The 21,457-nt window shown below is 36.3% G+C and overlaps 1 protein-coding gene across 16 annotated transcripts in view; it reads right to left on the reverse strand.

Annotated features, from left to right (window-relative positions):
* RAPGEF6 (Rap guanine nucleotide exchange factor 6) overlaps nt 1-21,457 on the reverse strand; it is a 157,890-nt gene that overhangs the window by 62,763 nt on the left and 73,670 nt on the right. For all 16 annotated transcript variants that reach the window (XM_087955324.1, XM_026687401.2, XM_087955327.1 and 13 more), the window contains one exon: nt 685-816. In XM_087955324.1, coding sequence (XP_087811450.1) covers nt 685-816 — 132 coding nt within the window. The remainder of the gene's footprint in view (nt 1-684; nt 817-21,457) is intronic.

Consider the following 21,457-nt stretch of genomic DNA (forward strand, 5'->3'; position numbering starts at 1 on the left):
TCCACACATTTCCATAATACAGTGAAATGTTAACTACTCCACTCTATTTCAGTTTAGCCTAGCTTGTCCCTAATAGTCAACTGACTAATGGATTCCAGCAACTTCATCTTTACAGATTCAAATCTTTAGCAATTATAGTATTACACATTTTTAAACACCTATTTTCTTTAAATATCCTTATCTTTCCTTGCTATTTATTATGCAAACAGCATATGCATTGCAAAATTGTCAGCACTAATGGATCAATAAAATCTTTTCCATTTAAACTATTTCCTAATTAATTCCATGGTTAAAAACTTGTGAGATTTAGTTTTCAGTTAAAATTACTTGCAAAAACAAAAAGTGTTCCTTGAGCCTGGTTGTTTGCTTGTAGATATTTCATTTTCCAATTAGGTAACACCATCAATCAGTGCTATTGTGTGATCAGTTTGTTTACATGTAGTAACTTGCCCTGCCATTTTTGGTGGAAGTGTGTTTTTCTCCTTGGTAATGTTCCTTGATTAGGCTATTGTTTTCTGATTGATTGATAATTGATTACTTCGTGTTAATCCCTGCTTGTCATTATGTTGGCTGTTGGAGAGTAGAGGTCACATTTAACAAAAAATAATTACACTTTCTCTATTCTGTGGAATATTTCAATAAACAACACCTATGGTTATGAAAATAAAAGAGCTTTAAGTTTACCTGATAAATGTCTGATAAACTGCTGCTCCCAGAATCACTGGCAATGCTGCAGCCAGACTGACTTGAAGGGACATGTGTCACCTGTGGATGTTGATTATCTGTGAGATGCATCTTGGTAAGGTCTGCTGGAAGCTGGAAAGAGGTGGGGAGAGGAGAGGGGATAAGTATAAAATAGAGTTGCAGATTCAACCAATTAATATTCTCTCTGGAAATAATTTGACAGTAATTTAAAAAACATAGGTAAACAATTTATTCTTCTTCAGAGCAGAAAGTATCTTTTCAGTGAGAAGAATGTATTTACTGGCAATATATGAATTTATCTCTGAAAGGCAAATTTCTGTGGATAAGAATACTGGGTTGCCCTTCCCAAGGGTTTTAAAAATTAGCAATTGAAGAAAACAACAAAGAGACACATTTTCAAAATGAAATTTTGTTGTAAATTAAACATTTGGAGAATTATTCTTGCCAATTGACTGAAATCATCAAGTATAAGTAGAATTACAATTGAATATTCGTTAAACAATAATCAAAATTACAAATTTTCCCAAATGCCACCACTCTGCTAAACAAATAATTCCCTCAACACTGTCCAACTATTTACTAAGTCTGCATTACTACTATTATTAATCTTCTTATTGTTGCTATCAACCATCTCCTCCCACTTTTGACTTTATGACTATAACTTTGTTGCTTGTATTCTTACGATTTGTATTGACTGTTTCCTAGTATGATTTGATTGCTTATTTGTACCTTATGACTATTATTACGTGTTGTATTTTATGATTCTTGACAAATGTATCTTTTCTTTTTATGTACACTGACAGCATGTGCACCAACACAAATTCCTTGTGTGTCTAATCACTTGGCCAAAAAAGAATTCTTCAACATCCTTCGTTATATATTAATTCTGCAATATTTAACATAGTAATGTTCTACCTATTAATTATACGTTAACATAGTGATATTCAATATACTAGTCAAAATATTTACTTATCTCTTTAACATATTTTCTTTATTTTGTTTCCCTATTTCTAACTTCAATTTTTATTATTTAACCATTAATAAAATAGATCCCATACCATATAGTATTCAGTTTGCTCTCTCTCTCTTTAATTGCCAGTGTTAATCTATTCATTTCTGCACATTCTAATATTTTCCTAATCACATTCTCATCTGTAGGATCTCTTCACTCTTCCAATTTTGTGCAAATACAATTCTGGCAGCAGTTAATATATGAATAACTAAATATGCATTTTCCTTACTATATTTTTCAGGTAGAATCCCCAATAGAAATATTTCTGGTATTAAATCAATATGTTGTTTTATCATTTTTATCCAACCATTTTTTAAAGTTTGTTAAGATTTGTGGATCTTTCCCAAAATAATACTGGACACAAATTAATTTGTAAACTACTTTTAGAAAATAAGATGGTGGTGAAACAGCAGCAAAAGGAACAAACAAGTACAAGATAGTGTCCATGTTGGTATTTTAAAAATGAATAGCTGAAAATAGTACTTAGGTGTTATTTCTGTATCTTTATAGATTGGTCCCTATTGCTACTTTGCTGCTGGAAGTTAAGTGTCTTAGTTTGCAGTTCAATAAGTCTTTATAAAGGATATTTGTGTGGTTGGATATTTGTGGCTGTGTTGTACATTCCTTTACTACTAAGAGATAAATGGTTGAGTCATCTGCTGTCTACCAGCCATTTCAGGACATTTAGCATTTTAGGGATAATTGGAGGTAAATTTTAAATACAAGGATTACTTTGTTCTTAGGAATGAATACCTGCCTACCAAAAGTAAACTCTGAGAAATGGTATTTCTTTCAATGGTTACACGAAAATACTTAATTATTATTTCTATGTTTATGTATTTCATTTATATGTATACAATATATACACATGTATATTTTATACATGTATTAATATTAAAAGCTTGAATATTTTAATACTGATAAATTTTTACATTTACAGATTAAATTTTATTTTAGTTTCATTTTCAATATTTGCTTTTATTTTGAGCTTTATCCAGATAAGTAATGTGAACTGACTATGCCATTGTCTATTGCAAAGTAGACTGATTATAGAGTCATTGGACAAATAGTTAATAGCCCCCATACTGATGGCCCAAATACCAATGTTTAATAGATTTATGCCTATAGAAATAATATGTTACAAATGGACCTCTAGAACTTGATACGCAAGTGACCCCTTGGAAGCTTCAGCCTCAGTTTTAAATAATTGCTAATCCAAATCCTTAAACATGGTGGTAGTATAATTTGATATTGAAATTCTTAAAGAATTACTCAGAATACAATTCTTTATAGGAATCGTTGATTCTAGCTTACATAAGTAAAAAAAAAACATAGATTTTTAAAATAAATTCACAAATGTGATCATTACTACAATAATGGTTTACTTTTCAGCACATCAAAGTATATTTTTAAAAAAGAAATTTGGGTAGAAAGATATTTAGGAGTACATTAGTCGCAAAAAGCACCAAGTTGCCTTTTGTTGGACTACTTATATTTTAGAGCATTGTATGTATTGAGATATTTCATTTGTTTTAATCTGTTCAGTAGACCATGTGGATATTGAATTCCATAGCCCTTCAGCCCTCTTGGCTACAATTTGAAATACCAGAAGCTATAATTCAACATCCTCTATAGTCACAGATTCCACTACACATACACACAAACATAGTTGCTTAAGCAAAAGTTATTTTCAAAAAAAATCATTCCCAGAAAATACATTATCATTTGAAGTCAAGCCAAAGTATGGAATCATCTTTAAAATACTTATTTGCAGAACATTTTGCTTTCTAAATTTTATGAAAGTTTGCAATTATATTGTACTCTCATTTTCACAGCAGCTTAATAGTATATTGTCATATATATCAGTAAAATATCAACTATGATGTGGAAGATAGCAAAGCGGTAGATAGTTTCTGATTTTCGGGATTAATGTTCAAGATTAAAGGAACACTTAAGAAATGTGCCATCTGGTAGAGCCTTAGAAAAAAATATTCAGACCCCATGAAATATCTACACCTACAAAAATCAGAATAGTGGAAACAATATTTCCTCTGACACAAGTGAAAGTTGGTCTTTAAAAAAGCAGTATAGGAAGAGTATTAACACTGTTCAAGTGTTGTAGATGACTTGAGAATACCATGGACATTAATAAACATATGGATCCATATTTCTAACCAGAATTCTAACTCAAATTGTCTTACTTTGAGTTAGAAATATGGTTTGTTTAATGATGGTTTGAGCTTTCACATTATGTGAAAGCCTAACTATCTGGCAACGGTGAAAGGAAGAAAACATTACATCACCGGTAGACCTGAAAGGCCTAGTTAAGGACAGACTGTCATGAAGAAAATCTATCTTTATGGTTTCTAAGAATTGACAACTTGATGGCACGTAATCAAAATTATTAAAACCATTATTATATCCTTAAGACAATATATACAAGAGATGTCATCTCAATTTTGAAATATTTTCCATATTTTAATATAAAATTAAAATATCTGGTTCAGAAACAGAGTGTTCTGCATGATTGCTATTCAAATTTGCATTTTAAGATACACATTAGTGTCTCTATTTGAGATGAGGTAGTGAAAAGATTTCAAATGTGTTCTGAGTTCTTCAGTTTAGTTCATTTCAAAACCAGATGAAAAGTGTGAACTTTAAAAAAAAGAAAAGAAAACTGAGCTCAGACCAGAAATCTCTAAAATAGTATTTTCCAGAATACTTCTGCTAAGGAACAACAGATGCTAATTAGTGAAATTGTTCCAAGGACATTAGGAAGTTTCCAAATTTGGATAGTAAAAGTAAAATCAGCTTCCAACAGATTGGGCAGAATGTCAGTCTGCTTAAAATAACAAGCAAGCAAGCTGGGGGTTGGAAGGTGATCATTTCCCTGACTGAGAATTGGATTGCAGACTTCTCATCAGATGACTATCTGATATGCATTGATATGACCTCTTTAGGGAACCACAAAGTCAAGTCTGAACCATAACACCCTGTATATAGTACAACATCCTAACTATTCTCTTTGAATGTGCCCTAATACTAGCTCATAGAATTATCGTGGGAAATCATGCAGCAATGTGTGAACAAATGAGTTAATAATTCTAGCATAGTGAAAGTTACTACACATATGTTAGCATTGGGTAAACATATGATGATCCATCAAAACTGCTTTTACAATAATTCACAAAGTAAAAACAAAAATAATGTAATGGCAGTATCTAAAACTATACAGCCAACTGTAAATGTGTTTGTTTTGAAATTAGACTTCTGGTTATTTTAATGTGATAAATGCCTCTTACATCTGAGTTGGAATAACGTTTTAATTAGATGTTTAAGAGTAACAATATCTGGCTGTTATTCTAGAGGAGTTTTTAGGTTAGAATTCCTGCATTCTGCCCACAAAATTGATATTATGTTTAAACTGTCCAATTACTTTACAAATACTTTATATTTCCTGCTGTTCTAGTATCTCATCCCAGTGTAAATTTTTCTGTATTTATTTATTGCTCATATGCTGAACTACCTGTGTAACTGAACTATACTGTTATAATAAACATGATGCCAATGGGTATTTTTATTTAATTATTAAATTTATATCCATTTAAACACTTGTTAAAATGAACTGTAGAGTACTGTAAAGTTTACAGTACTCAGTAAAATGCAGCCTATTTATTTATTTAAGTGAATATCTGAAAAGACAAACTGTGTTAATGCTTTGCAGAAGATTGGCCCCCAGGCCAGATCATTACCTCACTTTAAAATCCTTCTTACAAGCATTCTTCCGACATAGAGTTATTTGTTCAACTGCCTGAAAAAGTTTATTTCATATGTATATTCCATTCCCTCCTTTTCAGTGGTATTATTAATATATTACACTTCATTGTAATTATTTCATAAACTTTCTCACTTTTTTTGAAGAAGAATATTCTGAAAGATCCTTCTGCATTTGCCCTTACTGGCAGAGATGTCTACCTTACTAGAAATGTGCAAGGGACAGTGAATGTTTCATCATAACTGTTAAATTATTTTAGCAGCTAGTTTAGTGTTGACTTTCATTTTTTATTTCATTTTTGATACTGTTCATTTTTAAAACTTTGTTAACCACCCTGACTACTCAGTAAGATTTAAAGGCGAGAGTGTAAATCAAACAAGTAAGTATTTGCTTTTTTTAGATTATGGGATATTTATAAATTGATATCCCACTTCAGTTAGATTTTATCACTTTCTCTAATTTCAATTTTCAATATATGCCACGTTGTCCAAAAACTATTTCCTTCACTTTTCTGTATTCCTCATTACAAGAAATAAATTTTGAGATGGCTGCCAGCTGCTTGATTGTCTCAAGATCATCCATCCTTCTTTGTACCACAGCTAACTTGCGTTTTATGGACATCAGGCATCTTTAAACTTTTTATATCTTTTAAAGTAGATTTATTCACCTCTTTTTATGAAACATGTGGGTAACATGAAAACAATTGCCCCAAGGCTCTATCTTTATCTTCCATTCATACACTTTCTCATTGCAAATATCACAGTGGATCCGTCAACAGTGACTTTAAATTCAAGAGTCTTGAATGAACTCACCAAGTGAATTTTAGTTTTGCCTCAGTTCTATATGGGTGATATCACTGATCTATCTCAAAGGATTATTATGAAATTCTTTAAAAGACATGCACAAGCAAGAATTTTCACTTTTCAGAAATACATTAATAAAAATATTTCCTTTTCTAACCAAATGGTGCTTATACAATCAGATTTGTTTTGTATTAAATAAAATATTAATCTACATTCTATTTCATCCAATGTATAAAATTATCTAGAAAGTATTAGGAGCATACCTTTGTATTTTATAATATAGGGTACTTAGCAACTACACAGTGTCCATTTGAAATTGTCATGGTGCTGAACAAGTGGCACTTACGACCAGTCCCTTAAATTTTGGCCTTCACACCACTCCTGCAGTCATGTCATTACGATCTGGGCACTTGGCAATACAAAAGATGCAGCACTCCACAGTCATGCGGTTGCCATTTGTGACTTGTCCTGCCAGCTTCCCACAAGAAAAGTCAATAAGGCAGCCAGCTGGGAAAGTACTAGTCACTCTGTAAATCTCTCCTGCCCAACAGCAGACACCCCCAATCTTGCCACATCTCATTGTTTACCCATGCATGCTCCCTTAACCAGCAGCAATACTCCCAGGCCTGAAATTGCTCACATGCACCATTCCACCTACCCATGTGCTTGCCCCATACAGCAGCAATCATCCCTGGTCTCATTGCTCACATGTCATTGAACCCACCTGTATACCCAGTTCCACCATTCCTGGGCCCAAAAGTGGTGTGCACCACAACCTACTTTGACCTACAAGGAAGCAGCCATTTACCTGTCTGTTGGCCTGCTTGCAAGCTACCTAGGTCTTCCAACTTCCTGCCAGTTTCCCCACTGACTTCGCTTGTTGGAAGCCAGCAGGAAGTGAAGAGGTCCTAGCTTAATATCTATGATTCTCGCTTAATGATAGAAACTACTGCCAGGATTGTCATTGCTAAGATCATGTGATATCAGACTTTCTGACTGCATTGCTTAGTGACTGAATAATTATGTTAAAAGTCAAAATCCATGTCCACTCTATGTAACTTAACAGGCTACAAAAAGCAGAATGATTCACTATATGTATTGTGAAAGAACCTTTAAAAAATCATATAGGTAAATAATGACTTCTCCTAGTTAATATTGACAAAATATGGAATCTGCTGTGCAAGATCTACATCTGCCATCATGACTATAAAAACTATAAACTGCATACTAGTACAGTAGGCTAAATATAAGTATGTATACAGACTATGATACTTGAATGTAAATTTCTAAACTGTGTCCTCCAAATACCTACAGATTTATTTGATCACACCAAAAAAAACTACAGATAATTCAGTGGTAAGGAAAAATATATCTCTATAGGAAATAAATAACATGCTAAAAACCTACAAGTCATCATATATACTCAAATTCTGATGCTATAGTAGACACACACAAAAATCATATTGTTATATTTTTATTCTACATTTTTCATATACAGAGCCCCAGACAATTAGACCTATTTTTTGCATACATAATTCAAATATCAGATACTTACAATTAACTGCAAATATAGCATCCTTTCACTGCATAAGTGAACTACTTGGAAACTACTTTTAATTTCTGTACAGTGAGAGTTCAGAATGACTGCATTTTCCATGAGCAGTATATCTGGTTATAATTCCCACATATTACTAACCTGACTAACCATACCATTACTTGGTATGTTGAATTGGTTTAGGGTAAGGGTCTTCAAACTTGGCAAGTTTAAGACTTGTGGACTTCAACTCCCAGAATTCCTGAGCTAACATGACTGGAGGAGGAATTCTAGGAGTTGAAGTCCACAAGTCTTAAAACTGTCAAGTTTGAAGACCCCTGGTTTAGGGAAAACAAATGATACATCAAATAGAAAAACCCACGATATTATTATAGTGCAACCATTTGCCATTACTGCATCTAACAGATTGTTTCTCCCATACAAAGCATCAGGCTAATCTTACTTGGAATTATAAACTAGATTGAAAAACTGAAGAAAACATTTAAAAGTCAGGGTCAAACTACTTCGTACTGCTGCCAAGAAAATGACACAGATGCTTTTGTAAAGTCATCTATTTGCGAAGGAGATTTTATTTTTTACATCTGTAAATTTTTAAAATCTATAAAAACAGGTGTGTTGATTGAAAATCAGAAATATTTCATTTAGTATTGTTTCTTTTAAATAATCTAGGAAAAATGGAATTACATATTCCACCTTCTCAATAAATTATTTTTTTATACAAGAAATAAGAGAATTTGCAATTCCCACATTTAGGTTTACACCTGAATGCTGCCTTACATGGAAACATTATGCTTTCCCAATTGAAAAGATTATGCTTTCCCAAACTGGTAGCAGTAGTCTTGAGAATTCAATTTTTTATATATTGGAGTATCTCAACATACATAACTGAGTCTACTGTATCTTGTGCAGCTTCAGATTTCATAGTAACCATGACAACCATGGAGCAATTTAAATTATACTGTGCACAATCTATGTGGCAATATAGAGAATGAAGCTGGTTTTCAATACTGAATGAAAGAGTAAGAGATCTCTGATTAAACGATGCAGAAACATAAGTGAATTTACTCAACTTTAGCTGGTAGCTGCAATATTACTTTCTAATATTCTTACCAAAATATGGAAAGAATACACATTATTTATTAGAAAACACATTTCAAGTATCAGTATGGGGTTGGGGAGTATATATACTAATGACAGAAAATTGACTAAATTATGTGTGCAGGTGAGTAGGTAAAAAAGGGAAAGAGAAAGAGGGGACTGTCAACTAATCTGCAATTTGTAAAATTCAAATGTATAAATGGAGAATTTTTTTTTACTATAGGCTGTTCTTGAACTACAACTATCTGTTCAGCAACAGTTTGAAGCTACAATAGTGGTACTTACAACCAGACCATGGAGTTTTAGCTGTCCCGGCACCCCATAGTTTACAAGCCCATGATACTTACAACAGCACATAAGTGCTGCTTGATCATGATCTGCAGTATTATTGGGGACCTTATACATCCCCTCCATGACCAGTTTTTATTATTGCCCTTTCGAAGGAGGCTTCATGATATCCAAAGCAGAACAACTAGATTCTGCAATAGCTTTGTACCTTATGGTATCAACCTTGTTAATTCTCAAGACTCTTTTTTCCACTATGTATTCAAAAGGTACTGTGATTTGTGTGTGTGTGTGTGTGTGTGTGAGAGAGAGAGAGAGAGAGAGAGAGAGAGAGAGAGAGAGAGAGAGAATGAATGGATGAATGAATTTTGGTGGCATTTTTGTATAACTTGGCATTTTTGGATGCTGCTGGTGTTATTATAGTATTATCTTTGGAATGGTGACCTTGGGTGGTGGGTGGTGTTCATTTGAGAGCAGCGCATTGGAATTTCATTTTAATGTGTGCTATCATATATACAGGAAAATGACAATAAAGGTTATTTTAATGTATGATCACATGATCATCATTTGCAACTTTTACTGCCTGTTTCCCCAGAAAGTCAATGGGGAAACTGGCAGGGAAGCACACAAGTTGCTGGAATGAGTCTTTCCCATTCATCTACCTTCCACCAGCCTCTCTGCATTTAAAACACACCTGACACTCACACATCATGAGACATTCTCCCAACCCTCGCCATGCCTTCCTCACATCATTGCATACTCTCCTTGACCCATGATGCATTTATCGCACATATCCTCACAATCTTGTACATGCTCAATCCATACTTCTCTGACCTCATATACCCCCCTTCCCAACATGTGCCATATCTCCCATACACCTTCTGATCCTCCCCTGTGCCCTTCCCTCCAGTTCCTCCTCCATCAGCAGAAGCCATTTGGCTGCCTGCTAGGCTGAGACTTGTAATTTTCCACTGACTTTGGTTGTGGGAAGCCAGTAGGAAGTTGCCTGTGGGATTCAGTTGATGGCCTGTAAGTGAAGTGAAGCAATGGAAATTCTGGTCCCAATTGCTGTCATAAGCCAAGGTCTACCTGTATAGCATAATGGAAAGAAACAGAATACCCAGCAGAACTCAAAAGGTTATTTAAAAAATCACTTTGAAATTTCTTAAAAGCTTTTATAAATTCCCCAGTATTTGAAAGATGGCAGCAAAGAGATGTTTTAGATGAAATTCAGAAAAATATGGATCAACACTTAAAGCATCCTTTTAAAATGTGCATGCTTTTCTTCATGTTACACCTAAGACAGCCCTGTCAACCACTTCTGATTTTAATTCATTGCTTACACTTTAGGATTTCTACCCAGGGTCAACATAAAATATGGTAAAAGATATGCCCATGTTTGTGGTTGCTCTAAATTATTTCTTATAAAACAGTCTACTCAGGAAAAAAAATAATTTAAAAATCTTCTTTTCAAACACCTCCCACCTCTGAAATCATATCACTGAACTCACTGCTTCCTAAATCCTATATGGCATTTCCTCTTTCAGCTTTCAGAGATAAGTTAAAAACCTGCTATTTTTCAATGCCCTTAGCTTCTTAATCAGGGAAGGATGAGAAGTCTTTCCTTTTAATTGGTATGTATGTATAATTTCAATTACATAAATATAATTATATTATATAATTTAAATCTGGTTTTAATTATTCTTGTTAGTCCCTCAAATCTTTTAGCAGAAAAGTGGGATAATAATTATTTCAACAAAAATAAAAATCAGCAACAATCTAGCCACAATTCTGAAGTTTGACTCCAATGTCCATCATCTGTTATTTTAAAATTTTCAATGAAAATTAAACCAAACCTCAAAATACTACGGTATATAATTAAAACACTTTGCATGGTTACCTGTCTCCATAAAAATGTCTTCCTACGTCTTTAATACCAATTATGATTAATAGAGGATTACAATATATAGAGTGAACAAAGACTATATTTAACATTAGACTTTTTAACAACTTTGATTTTAGAGTTCTGAGAATCAGTAAGAGTTCTTTCTATATTCCTTGTACAAATACTCTTATCTTTATCTTAGTCTTGTAGGAACCAGGTTTTGCTTCCACTCTAGGAATAGTGCGGAAAATCACTTCGATATATAGGATTTTGCTATATCAATAAAATCCTACTAATATACTTGGGAATCAGACAATACATATTCTACAAAGGAATGCAATGTTTAATATACTTTATATATTTTAATATATTTTATATTTATATCATGTATGAATAAATATATCATGTATGAATAAATATACTTTATAATTTGAAGACTGCCGCTAGGGATATTTTTTCCTTCTATACGTTGTTTTAATAAATAAAAATGCCTGGGCTATAATTAAATAATTCCTCACACTCCATGCAATTATTATTATCTGAATGCCTGAAAAATATAAGTGTGATCAACTGGCACAATTAGCCTAATCTGCATGATACATCTGTAATATATCCACAGCTGTGCCATAGGTCTATTATATACTTTGTGACATTCAGTGTTTCTATGGTAGATCTGAATTCAAAAATATTTAATAATGTTTACTTTCAAACTGATGTCTTACAAGCTAAGAAGTAAAACCAATATCATAGAATACAATCAAGATACAAAAGGTTTTTTGATAGGCTGAAACACTGGGCCAAAACCAACAAAATAGAATATGAGCTAACAGTTTGATATACTGTAGCAGCTAAAAATAAAAAGAATGACTTAAATTCCATTGATAGAAACAACTTTTTACTTTAACTCAATCATCATGTCACTTGAAGACTAGAGACTAGAGTAGTATTTCTAGTTCTGGACATCATGTGTTAAATTAGTTAAAATGTTACAAATTAGAGTGTACCCAAATAAGGTGGGCTACAGTTCAGTGACAAAACTCATGTTTTCTTTAACAACTTAATCGCTTGATGAGAACTGAAAATTCTTATTTAAAACCTAGACAGATGATGATAGTCAGAATTAACAGCTTTTGATTACATGAGCCAAGCATCTGATTCAGTGTATGGCTGCTTTCTTTATGTCTAACAGGATGAGTGATGAGTCTACCAAATCCAATGAGTAATTGTTGAAAGTGTTTTTGAAGAAGATTAAGAATAAATTTGAGTGTAGATGGTAGATGATGGAATTGAGTTCCCTATTATTAGACAACTAAATTCAATGGGTGAAATATTTTAGAAGTTTCCCAATTAAAAGAACTATTTTATAGTGGAATAGACTATTTTAGGAGATACTTAAGTTTATAGCATGTGATTTATTGACTGAAGAATTTACAGCATGAGAAAGATTTTTCATTCAATAAATAGTTTGAGACAAGAATTTCCAGATAGAGTATACTATTTAGACTGATTAGGTAGACAACTGAGTAGACTTGATATCAAAAGAAATTAAAATATGTAACATTTCTGAAATTTCAACAGTTTTTTGATATTGGTGTATTTATATTTACTTTCCTATCAGATGGAATATCTGCAGATAACACTGGCACATATTATATTCAGTCCAATGAATTCCTCTATCAACATTTTTAAAATTATACAACAAAGAGAAAGACTTATTGTCTTACACAGAGCAAAAACATTGGAAGAACTAGAACTTATATATTTTAATTCAATTCTAAAATTAGCACTGGCAATCCATTTGTTCTTTTATATTTTCACATATTTTTAGGAAAGGAAGAATATACATATTTAGCATTCAGAATAAAGATATAAATTTTTGAAAATAATAAGCGTATATATAGCACGATAACAGCTGTAGGAAAGACAACTCTAATTACAGTCATTGCAAAGCTATTTGTAGAAAAAAATGTAGAATTTCATGAAGAATTTCGTGAACACAAAGAAGTAATTATTCATTCAAAATGTGTAAGGAAACATTCATATACTGTTCACTGTAACCTACAATGAATTGAAATATTAGATACATGTATAATTTTATTTGCATTGTTCTTTTCCAAAGTGTATACTTTTTACCTTACATGCAACATTAATTATTTTGGATGAATTATAAGGATGCTTATCCATATTGTTCTACATTTCCTCTATTAGTTTTAACATTATTTCAGACTCCATATAGTAGATTTTTCATCTTGTGATTGGTATTTTTAAGCAATTATACTACAATTGCTAAACTTTAACAATGTTTCTGTTTCAGAATTGTAGTAACTGTTCTACTATAATTTGAAGTAATGCAAAAGATATATACCATATGGACTCTGGGTTGTAAAGTATTAAGGAAAGGGATGAAAAAGTATAATTTGTCATCCATCAGATAATACTTATAGGGTGGCTCTTTATTTTGAAATAAAGAAGGGCGGGACATATTTATAGATAATCTACTTAGCTCTTTAGAAACTTCAGGATTGATTCTTACATAAACATTCCTAAGATGCAAGACAATTATCAATTATCCAAATGGATGGTTGAAATGTTAGTGACAGTTGGTCCATCTATCTATAGATATATAAAATTTATCGCTCAGTTGGCAAGTAAATCAAGAATTCTTAAGTTACTATCTTAATTATAGCCCTTCAATTAGATGCAAATTAAAATTTGTATTGCCTCCTTGATTTCTACTATCTATTTATTTGTCTGTCTGTCTATCTATCTATCTATCTATCTATCTATCTATCTATCTATCTATCTATCTATCTATCTATCATCTATCTATCTATCTATCTATCTATCTATCTATCTATCTATCTATCTATCTATCTAATCTATCTAATCTATCATCTATCTATCTATCTATCTATCTATCTATCTATCTATCTATCTATCTATCTATCTATCTAGAGTTATTAATCATTATGGAGAAAAAATTATCTTTCATTCTTAAATGAGCCATGGTGGTGCAGTGGTTAGAGCGAAGTACTGCAGGCTATTTCTGCTAACTGCCAGATGACTGCAGTTTGGCAGTTCAAATCTCACCAGGCTCAAGGTTGACTCAGATCTCCTTCCAAGGTGGGTAAAATGAAGACCCAAATTGTTGGCAGCAATATTCTGACTCTGTAAACCTCTTAGAGAGGGCTGTAAAGCACTGTAAGAAGTATAAAAGTATAGAAGTCTAAGTGCTAATGCTCATGCTAGTGCTAAATATAACTCCATTATAGAGATGGCAGAACACAATATTATAGCTATGCTCCCTTATGTAATTATGTAAGCTATCATGGAGGATATTTCTTATGCTCTGCTGCTATAATTAGACTTTTTTTTAAAAAAAGTACTTTATTATATTGAACATCGTTTCAATTCTACTATCCCAAAAGACATATATGAGCAGCATAAAGATATACATAATATTCACAAGAGTAAAAAAAATACTATAACAGTTTTTCCCTAAAATATATGGAACATTAAAATAATTAAGCTAACCAAATTTTAAGAACTTTTCAAGGGAAAAAAAAAGATAAGGTCATTCCAATTGTGGAAAAAAAGAGTAAAATATATGACTAAATAAAAGCATCTATACTTTTCCACAGATCTTCCATCTGTTTTTAGTTACTGCAATCTTATAAAACAAAACACAAAGCAATGCACAGGAAATCAAACACAAATATTTTCAATTAGGAGACAATGTTTTAGGATAAAAATATGAATTTTCGAAACGATCAGAAGTGAACTCCCCAATTTATGATCTCTGGACACAAATTCAACTTTTACTATACAAATTAATTGGTAGTTATTGGTCTGAATTCCACACAGACAATTTCAAAAACGTACAACTAATATTTTACAATGATACAAACATTTACAAAAATCATGACCTATCATCTTCAAATCACAACAGAACCTTTACTCTGCCCTCAGTTTTTCTACATACAGACACATTAATACTGACAAGAGTTGAGCAACATTTTAATTGGGAGTAACTAAAATAAGTATTTGCCAATGAACCAAAAGAGCTATTTTTAAAATTATTTCTTAGTGTCAGAAGCTTTGATGGGGATTTCTGCTGTTATTAAAATCTTCTTACTAATATACACTGTTTATCGTGTGATTATGAATGTCCTTAAATGCATGTGCACATCTGAACACATACAAAGTTAATGTGTATTAAATTATTCTGCAATAGCAGCCCACAATTCTTTTCAGGCTACATATTGAATGGTGTTTGTGGGCCAGAATCACTAGTCAGGTCTGATTCACTAGTCAGGTCAGGTCTTGAAAGAGACAGATTTGAAAGCTTGAAGGATAAAAATGAACACTAAAGCATAGGAGACAGTGTTTGGGGAAATCATCCCCCCTTTCCTGTTAACAGTCGTTATCTACTGATTTTTTTTTTCATGAATATAATGCCAGTTGTCCAAAATAATAAATATAATAATGTATTCATCTTGGTTCGCAACAAGAAAGGACTCAATCAGAATTCTGTTTCTTGCCAGGGTGTCTTTTCTTTCAATTTACTTTCAAAAAAAAATTTTTTGACTAAGGAGCAGCTGACTGGGAATCTACATAGTAAGAGACGCACATATTATTTTTTAACTTTGTAGGTGAGGTTATTCCCAAGTAAGCCCATGACTTTCCAAAATGGAACACACCACCACTAAAACTGAATTATGTGTAAATAGTTAGGATGTTATCTAAATTAGATAACCACTTCCAACAACCTTCCATGCCACTTCTCTCTTTTGAATGAGCTCTGCTAGTCTGAACTGACCCCACCTCCTTTTGATTGTCTCCCCAACCAAGAAGTCCAATGGAAAAGCTGTTGTGATTCACATCTGTACCATGGAGCATAAAGAAGCAATAGACAATCTAGGGCCATTGCAAGTACCCCTTCAAATGCCAGCTGGAGACTTATTGTCATGTGAAAAGTAAACCACTTGTTTATTGTATCTCTAGCAGTTGTTAAAACTGAGTGTTTGCCAGGATTTTATGATCAGTTGAGAAAGGGCGTTGGTACTTACCTGATACGCCCGTTCTCTGTGAGCTGTGAAGAGCATCCAGAAGTGGGAGGTGCTTCAGTCAATTCTGGAAAGGCTGGGCTTAAAACTCCGGGACGCTCCTCCTCCTCCACGGGACACCTCCTCAGCGTCCCCCAGTTTTGCGAAGACTGAGTGCCAAAGTCCGGGACTCATCACCTAATCTAGATCCCTGACTGGAACGGAGCCCCACCAGATGGAAAGAAATGGGTGGGGCTGGATACTCTTCACAGCTCACAGAGAACGGGCATATCAGGTAAGTAGCAGCGCTCTTTCTCCCATGAGCTGTTCAGAGCATCCAGAAGTGGGACATACAAAAGCTTGGCCTGTCCTTAGGGAGGGACTTCATCTGGATCGAAATCTATTCCTAAACTCTGTGGACCCTCTGCAGAACTCTTCTGCCAAATGAAGCGTCCACTGAGGCATAGACATCAATTTTATAATTTCTGACAAAAGAAGATGGTGAAGCCCAAGTTGCCACTCTGCAAATTTCGTCTATGGAAGCCCATGTGGCCCATGCTGCTGATGTTGCTGCACTCCTTGTTGAGTGGGCTGTAATGCCCTTAGGAACTGAGATGGACTGGCATTTGTAACTTTTAGCTATGGTGGCTCTCAACCATCTAACGATGGTCGTCAACGACACCTTTTGCCCTAAAGTGGATGGGTTGAAGGATAGGAATAGAGCCTCAGATTTTTGAAATGCTACCAACTCCTGCGCTCTGTGGAAGGCTGAATTTACTTTAGGAGTGAACGATGGATCCAATCGGAGAATCACTCTGTCCGCATTAAACACGCACAGGTCCTTTCTCATTGACAATGCTGCCAATTTGGAAATCGTCCTTGCTGATGTGATTGCAATTAGGAAGGCCACCTTATATGTCAGGAATTTAAGACTAGCGGTTCTTAAAGGCTCGAACGGGCCAGTTGTAAGTGCGGTTAACACCTTGTTGAGGTCCCAGGTGAGATAGCGGTGAATTACAGGAGGTCGTAAGTTTGCAGCACCCTTAAGAAAGCTGCGGACATGTGGATGGTGCGCTATGGAACGGAGGTCACCCCAGGCTATCACCGAGGCTAAAGCCGCCACCTGTCTGCGTAAAGTATTTGGAGATAGGCCCTTGGTCAACCCCTCCTGTAAAAAGTCCAATAATTGTCCTATTGATGGGGCAGTTGGGTCGATCTTAGACCCCTGGCACCAGTGACAGAAGGCGGACCACATGGCCTCGTATATACGATTTGTTGAGGACCGTCTGGATGCTTGAATGGTGGCAATAGCATCCTCTGAAATCTGTTGGGCCCTTAAACGGCTCCGCTCAACCTCCATACGGCTAGACTGAGCCATTGTGGGTTCGGGTGAAGTATTCCCTTGGGAGAGGGAAACCTTCAACAGTGGAATTTTCCAAGGTTGTTCTCTCGACATCCTGTAAATCTGCAAACCACGTTCGCCTGGGCCAGTAAGGATCGACCAATATCAATTCCACTCGTTCCTCCAATAACTTCTGGATCAACCTGGGTATTACCGGGAGTGGAGGAAACACATATAGAAGTCCGGGAGGCCACTGACATCGCAGGGCATTGACGGCCTCTGCCCCCTGAGTCGGGTACCTTGAAATATTGGGCGTTGAGAGGAGAGGCAAATAGATCGATCACCAGTTGCCCAAACCTCCGCAGTGCTTCCTGGAAGACAGATGGGTGTAGGCGCCACTCTGCCTGATCTATCGTGGCCCTGCTGAGCCAGTCGGCTTGTGTGTTTAAGGCCCCTGCTATGTGTTCTGCCTTGAGCGAAAACAGATTGGCCTCGGCCCACTTGAACAACTTGGCCGTCTCCAGCATCAGAAGTTTGGAATGGGTACCCCCCTGTCTGTTTACGTGGGCCTTGGTTGTGATATTGTCTGTCAAGACCAGAACGTGGTGTGATTGGAAAAGGGGTAGAAAACTGCGTAAGGCCAGGTGAACTGCTCACAGCTCCAACAGGTTGATGTTTTGTGATTGTTCGGAAATAGTCCAAATTCCCTGCGCAGTGTGGGATTGGAAGTGAGCTCCCCATCCTACCAGGTTGGCATCGGTTGTGATCGTTGCCCTGTAAGGTTCCTTGAAAGGACACCCTTTGTTTAGCGTTTTTTCCGACCACCAGCGGAGCGATCGGAGAACATTGTGCGGTACCTGTATCCGGACGTTGGAAGTGTCTCTTCCGGATCACTGGAAAGGTAGCAGGAACCATTGCAGCTCTCTAGAATGGAATCGAGCCCAAGGCACAATGGAAATACAAGAAATCAGTTTCCCTAACAGTTGAGACAGCACTGCCAGAAAAACCCTCTTTAAGGCTGTGATCTCTCAGGCCAAAGACTAGATACTGTTTAACCTGTCCTGAGAGAGAAAGACCTTGCCCTCCACGGTATCTATCACTGCCCCTAAATGAACTAACCTAGTTGAGGGGATCAAATGGCTTGTATCCCAATTTATGGAAAAGCCATGACCCTGAAGGGTCTCCAGAGTAATCTTGGTATCCAATTTTGCTTGATGTCTGGAAGATGACAAAATTAAAATATCATCCAGATAACATTGTAAGCGAATAGATTTGATCCTGAGTGAGGCAGCCAAAGCCGTGAGGACCTTGGTAAAAGTCCTAGGGGCCGAAGCCAGACCGAATGGTAGGGCAATATATTCATAGTGCCAATCACAATAGCAAAATCTAAGATATTTGTAGTGAGCAGGTCTAATTGGTATATGTAGATAAGCCTCTGTGAGATCTATAGACGTCAGGACATCGTTCTCTCTGATGCTGAGCAGAATGAACTGGAGAGTAGTCATCTTGAATTTTCGATAAACCAATGATCTGTTCAGATGTTTGAGGTCCAGAATTGCCCTCCAGCCCCCCGAACTCTTTGGGACCACAAACAGTAGAGAGTAACAGCCTTGACCCTGCTGTTCAGATGGGACCTCTCTAATGGCCCGAATATGTAGAAGATGATTGATAGTCTCCTGCATCAACGCCCTCTGAATGGGGTCCGTGGACCTAGGGCTCCTAATGAAAAAGTTCGGGGGGGAGGATTGAAACTCTAGTGCCAAACCAAACCTAATAGTGTCCTTGACCCACGCATCAGAGGTGGAGCTGTCCCATTGATAAGCAAACAATTTTAGCCGCCCTCCAATGGGAACTGCTGTCAAGGACTCACTTGGGGCGACGAAAAAATCGGCCTCCGGTGCCTCTGGGGTTTCTTCTGTTTTGGCCTCCCCGCTGACCTCTATCGGAAGATTCAGACCTATCCTGTCTAAAACTGGGCCTGTAGCCTGATGTTCTCTGAGATCTGGGAACATATGGACCTTGATAGTAGGGCCGAAAGGAACCCCTTCGAAATGAATGGGGCATTCTGTTTTCAGACCTCCGAAAAAGAGGGGGAAGCACTTTTATCTTGTTTCTATTCTCTATAAGGAGGGGCTCCAAGACACTGCCAAATAATTTATCCCCCGATATTGGGGCTGATGCCAACTTGCATTTATGCTTGGTATCCGCCTGCCAATGCCTGAGCCATAGCAATCTCCATGCTGATACGCGAGATGCTATGGCCCTAGACGAGAATTTGACTGCATTAAATGTGGCGTCGGAGGAGAATTCTGCTGCTGCAATAATTTTAGCTATGTCCTGGTGGGCTCTGACATTTGGCGCTGGCAATATATCCCTCAAGTGGAAGAGCCATCGTAGGGAGAACCGTGTAAAAAAGGACACCGCTGTAGCTGCCCTAATGGCCCAGGCATCAGAAACGTGCGCCCTACGGAGTGCCAACTCTGCTCTCTTTTCTTCCGGTCTCATAGCTTCCTCGGCCTCGTTGGGAAAGGTTGAAGAAGAGGCTAATGCCACGATGGGCTCATCCACCTCCGGCGTTTTGAGAAAATTTGAAAACTCTGGTGCCAAATTATAATATCATTCATAGTACCCTGTTGGGACTGGGTATGATGCTGCTGATGCCCATTGATTTTGTACTAATTCAGCAAACATACGAGGGACAGTAATAGTTTCCGCCTCATTAGCCGGTTGTGAGAATATTAGATCCTCGGATTCGTCCTGAGACCCTGTTGACAATGGATGAGGGTTTGATGTGCCTAGTTTAGCAGTGTTCTTTGCCTTGAACAGTAAGGATTTAAAGAGGTGCGGGCAAAAAAGGCCAGAAAAGGTAGGTTGGTCCGGAATGAGGCCTTCGTCGTCCGACATTCCCCGTTCTAGTGGGTCAGCCTCTGACAAGGCCAAGTCCATCTGATGGATCGACCCCCCCTCCATGGGAACATCCTGATCCTCAAATTCCACCTCCTCCCGAAGACCCTGGGCTGGTATGTTAGGAATATTGGGGAATACCTGAGTTTGATGTTGTCCCATATGCGCAAAGGATCGAGCGGACAGGGATCCCACATCCGAAGCGGCCGAGAAGTGTCTGGTCCTGATGGATTGCTGAACTCCAGCCGCAATGCCCCTTTGAATCACCATCTCCATCCATTGCCTCATTTCGATGGGGATAATCTCAGGTAATCCCTCCTCCTGTCTTAGGCCGGCGACCGTAGGGGTGAAGGTTGCCTCTGGGATTAGCCAGGCAGTGCTCATTGGAAGAGATGTGCCTATGGGAGTTTGTCCAGAAACAGCCTGCCTGGGCTGGGTAGATAAGTCCAAGGGCCCCATCAATGGACTTGGGTCCTGATCAGATTGTTGTCTCATAGACATCTTGTCTGCCTCCCTGGCTTGTTTCTGCAATTGCCTTTCCAAAGCTCGGTGCCGTCTATGGGCATCCTTATCCGCCGCCTTAGAGGCCTTTTTGGGGCCCACTGGCTTATCTCGGGACTTATTTGACTTGGAGCGGAAAGCGTTGTCACCTTCCATTGTGGATGACTGATTCTCTTGACTCTGACTTTAATTTTTAATTAATTTTAATAATAATAATAATAATAATAATAATAATAATAATAATATTTGTACTTTGGGGTGATTCCTTCCCCTGTGGTTGAAAGTAGAACGCTCCTCCAGGAGAATATGAATATGAATATGAATATGAATATATATATATATTACAAATACCAGAGAACCCGAAACATATATATATATATATATATATATATATATATATATATATATATATATATATATATATATACACACACACACACACACACACACACACACACACACACACACACACCCATATACATGTGCCTATATCTATATGTAAAACTGTGCATATGGTAAACAGTATCTAAGGGCCCCCAACAAGGGA

The sequence above is a fragment of the Notechis scutatus genome, chromosome 2 (genome assembly GCF_049901735.1).
Source record: "Notechis scutatus isolate UNSWTSFEM ecotype Mainland chromosome 2, rNotScu1.2, whole genome shotgun sequence".
NCBI lineage: Eukaryota > Metazoa > Chordata > Lepidosauria > Squamata > Elapidae > Notechis > Notechis scutatus.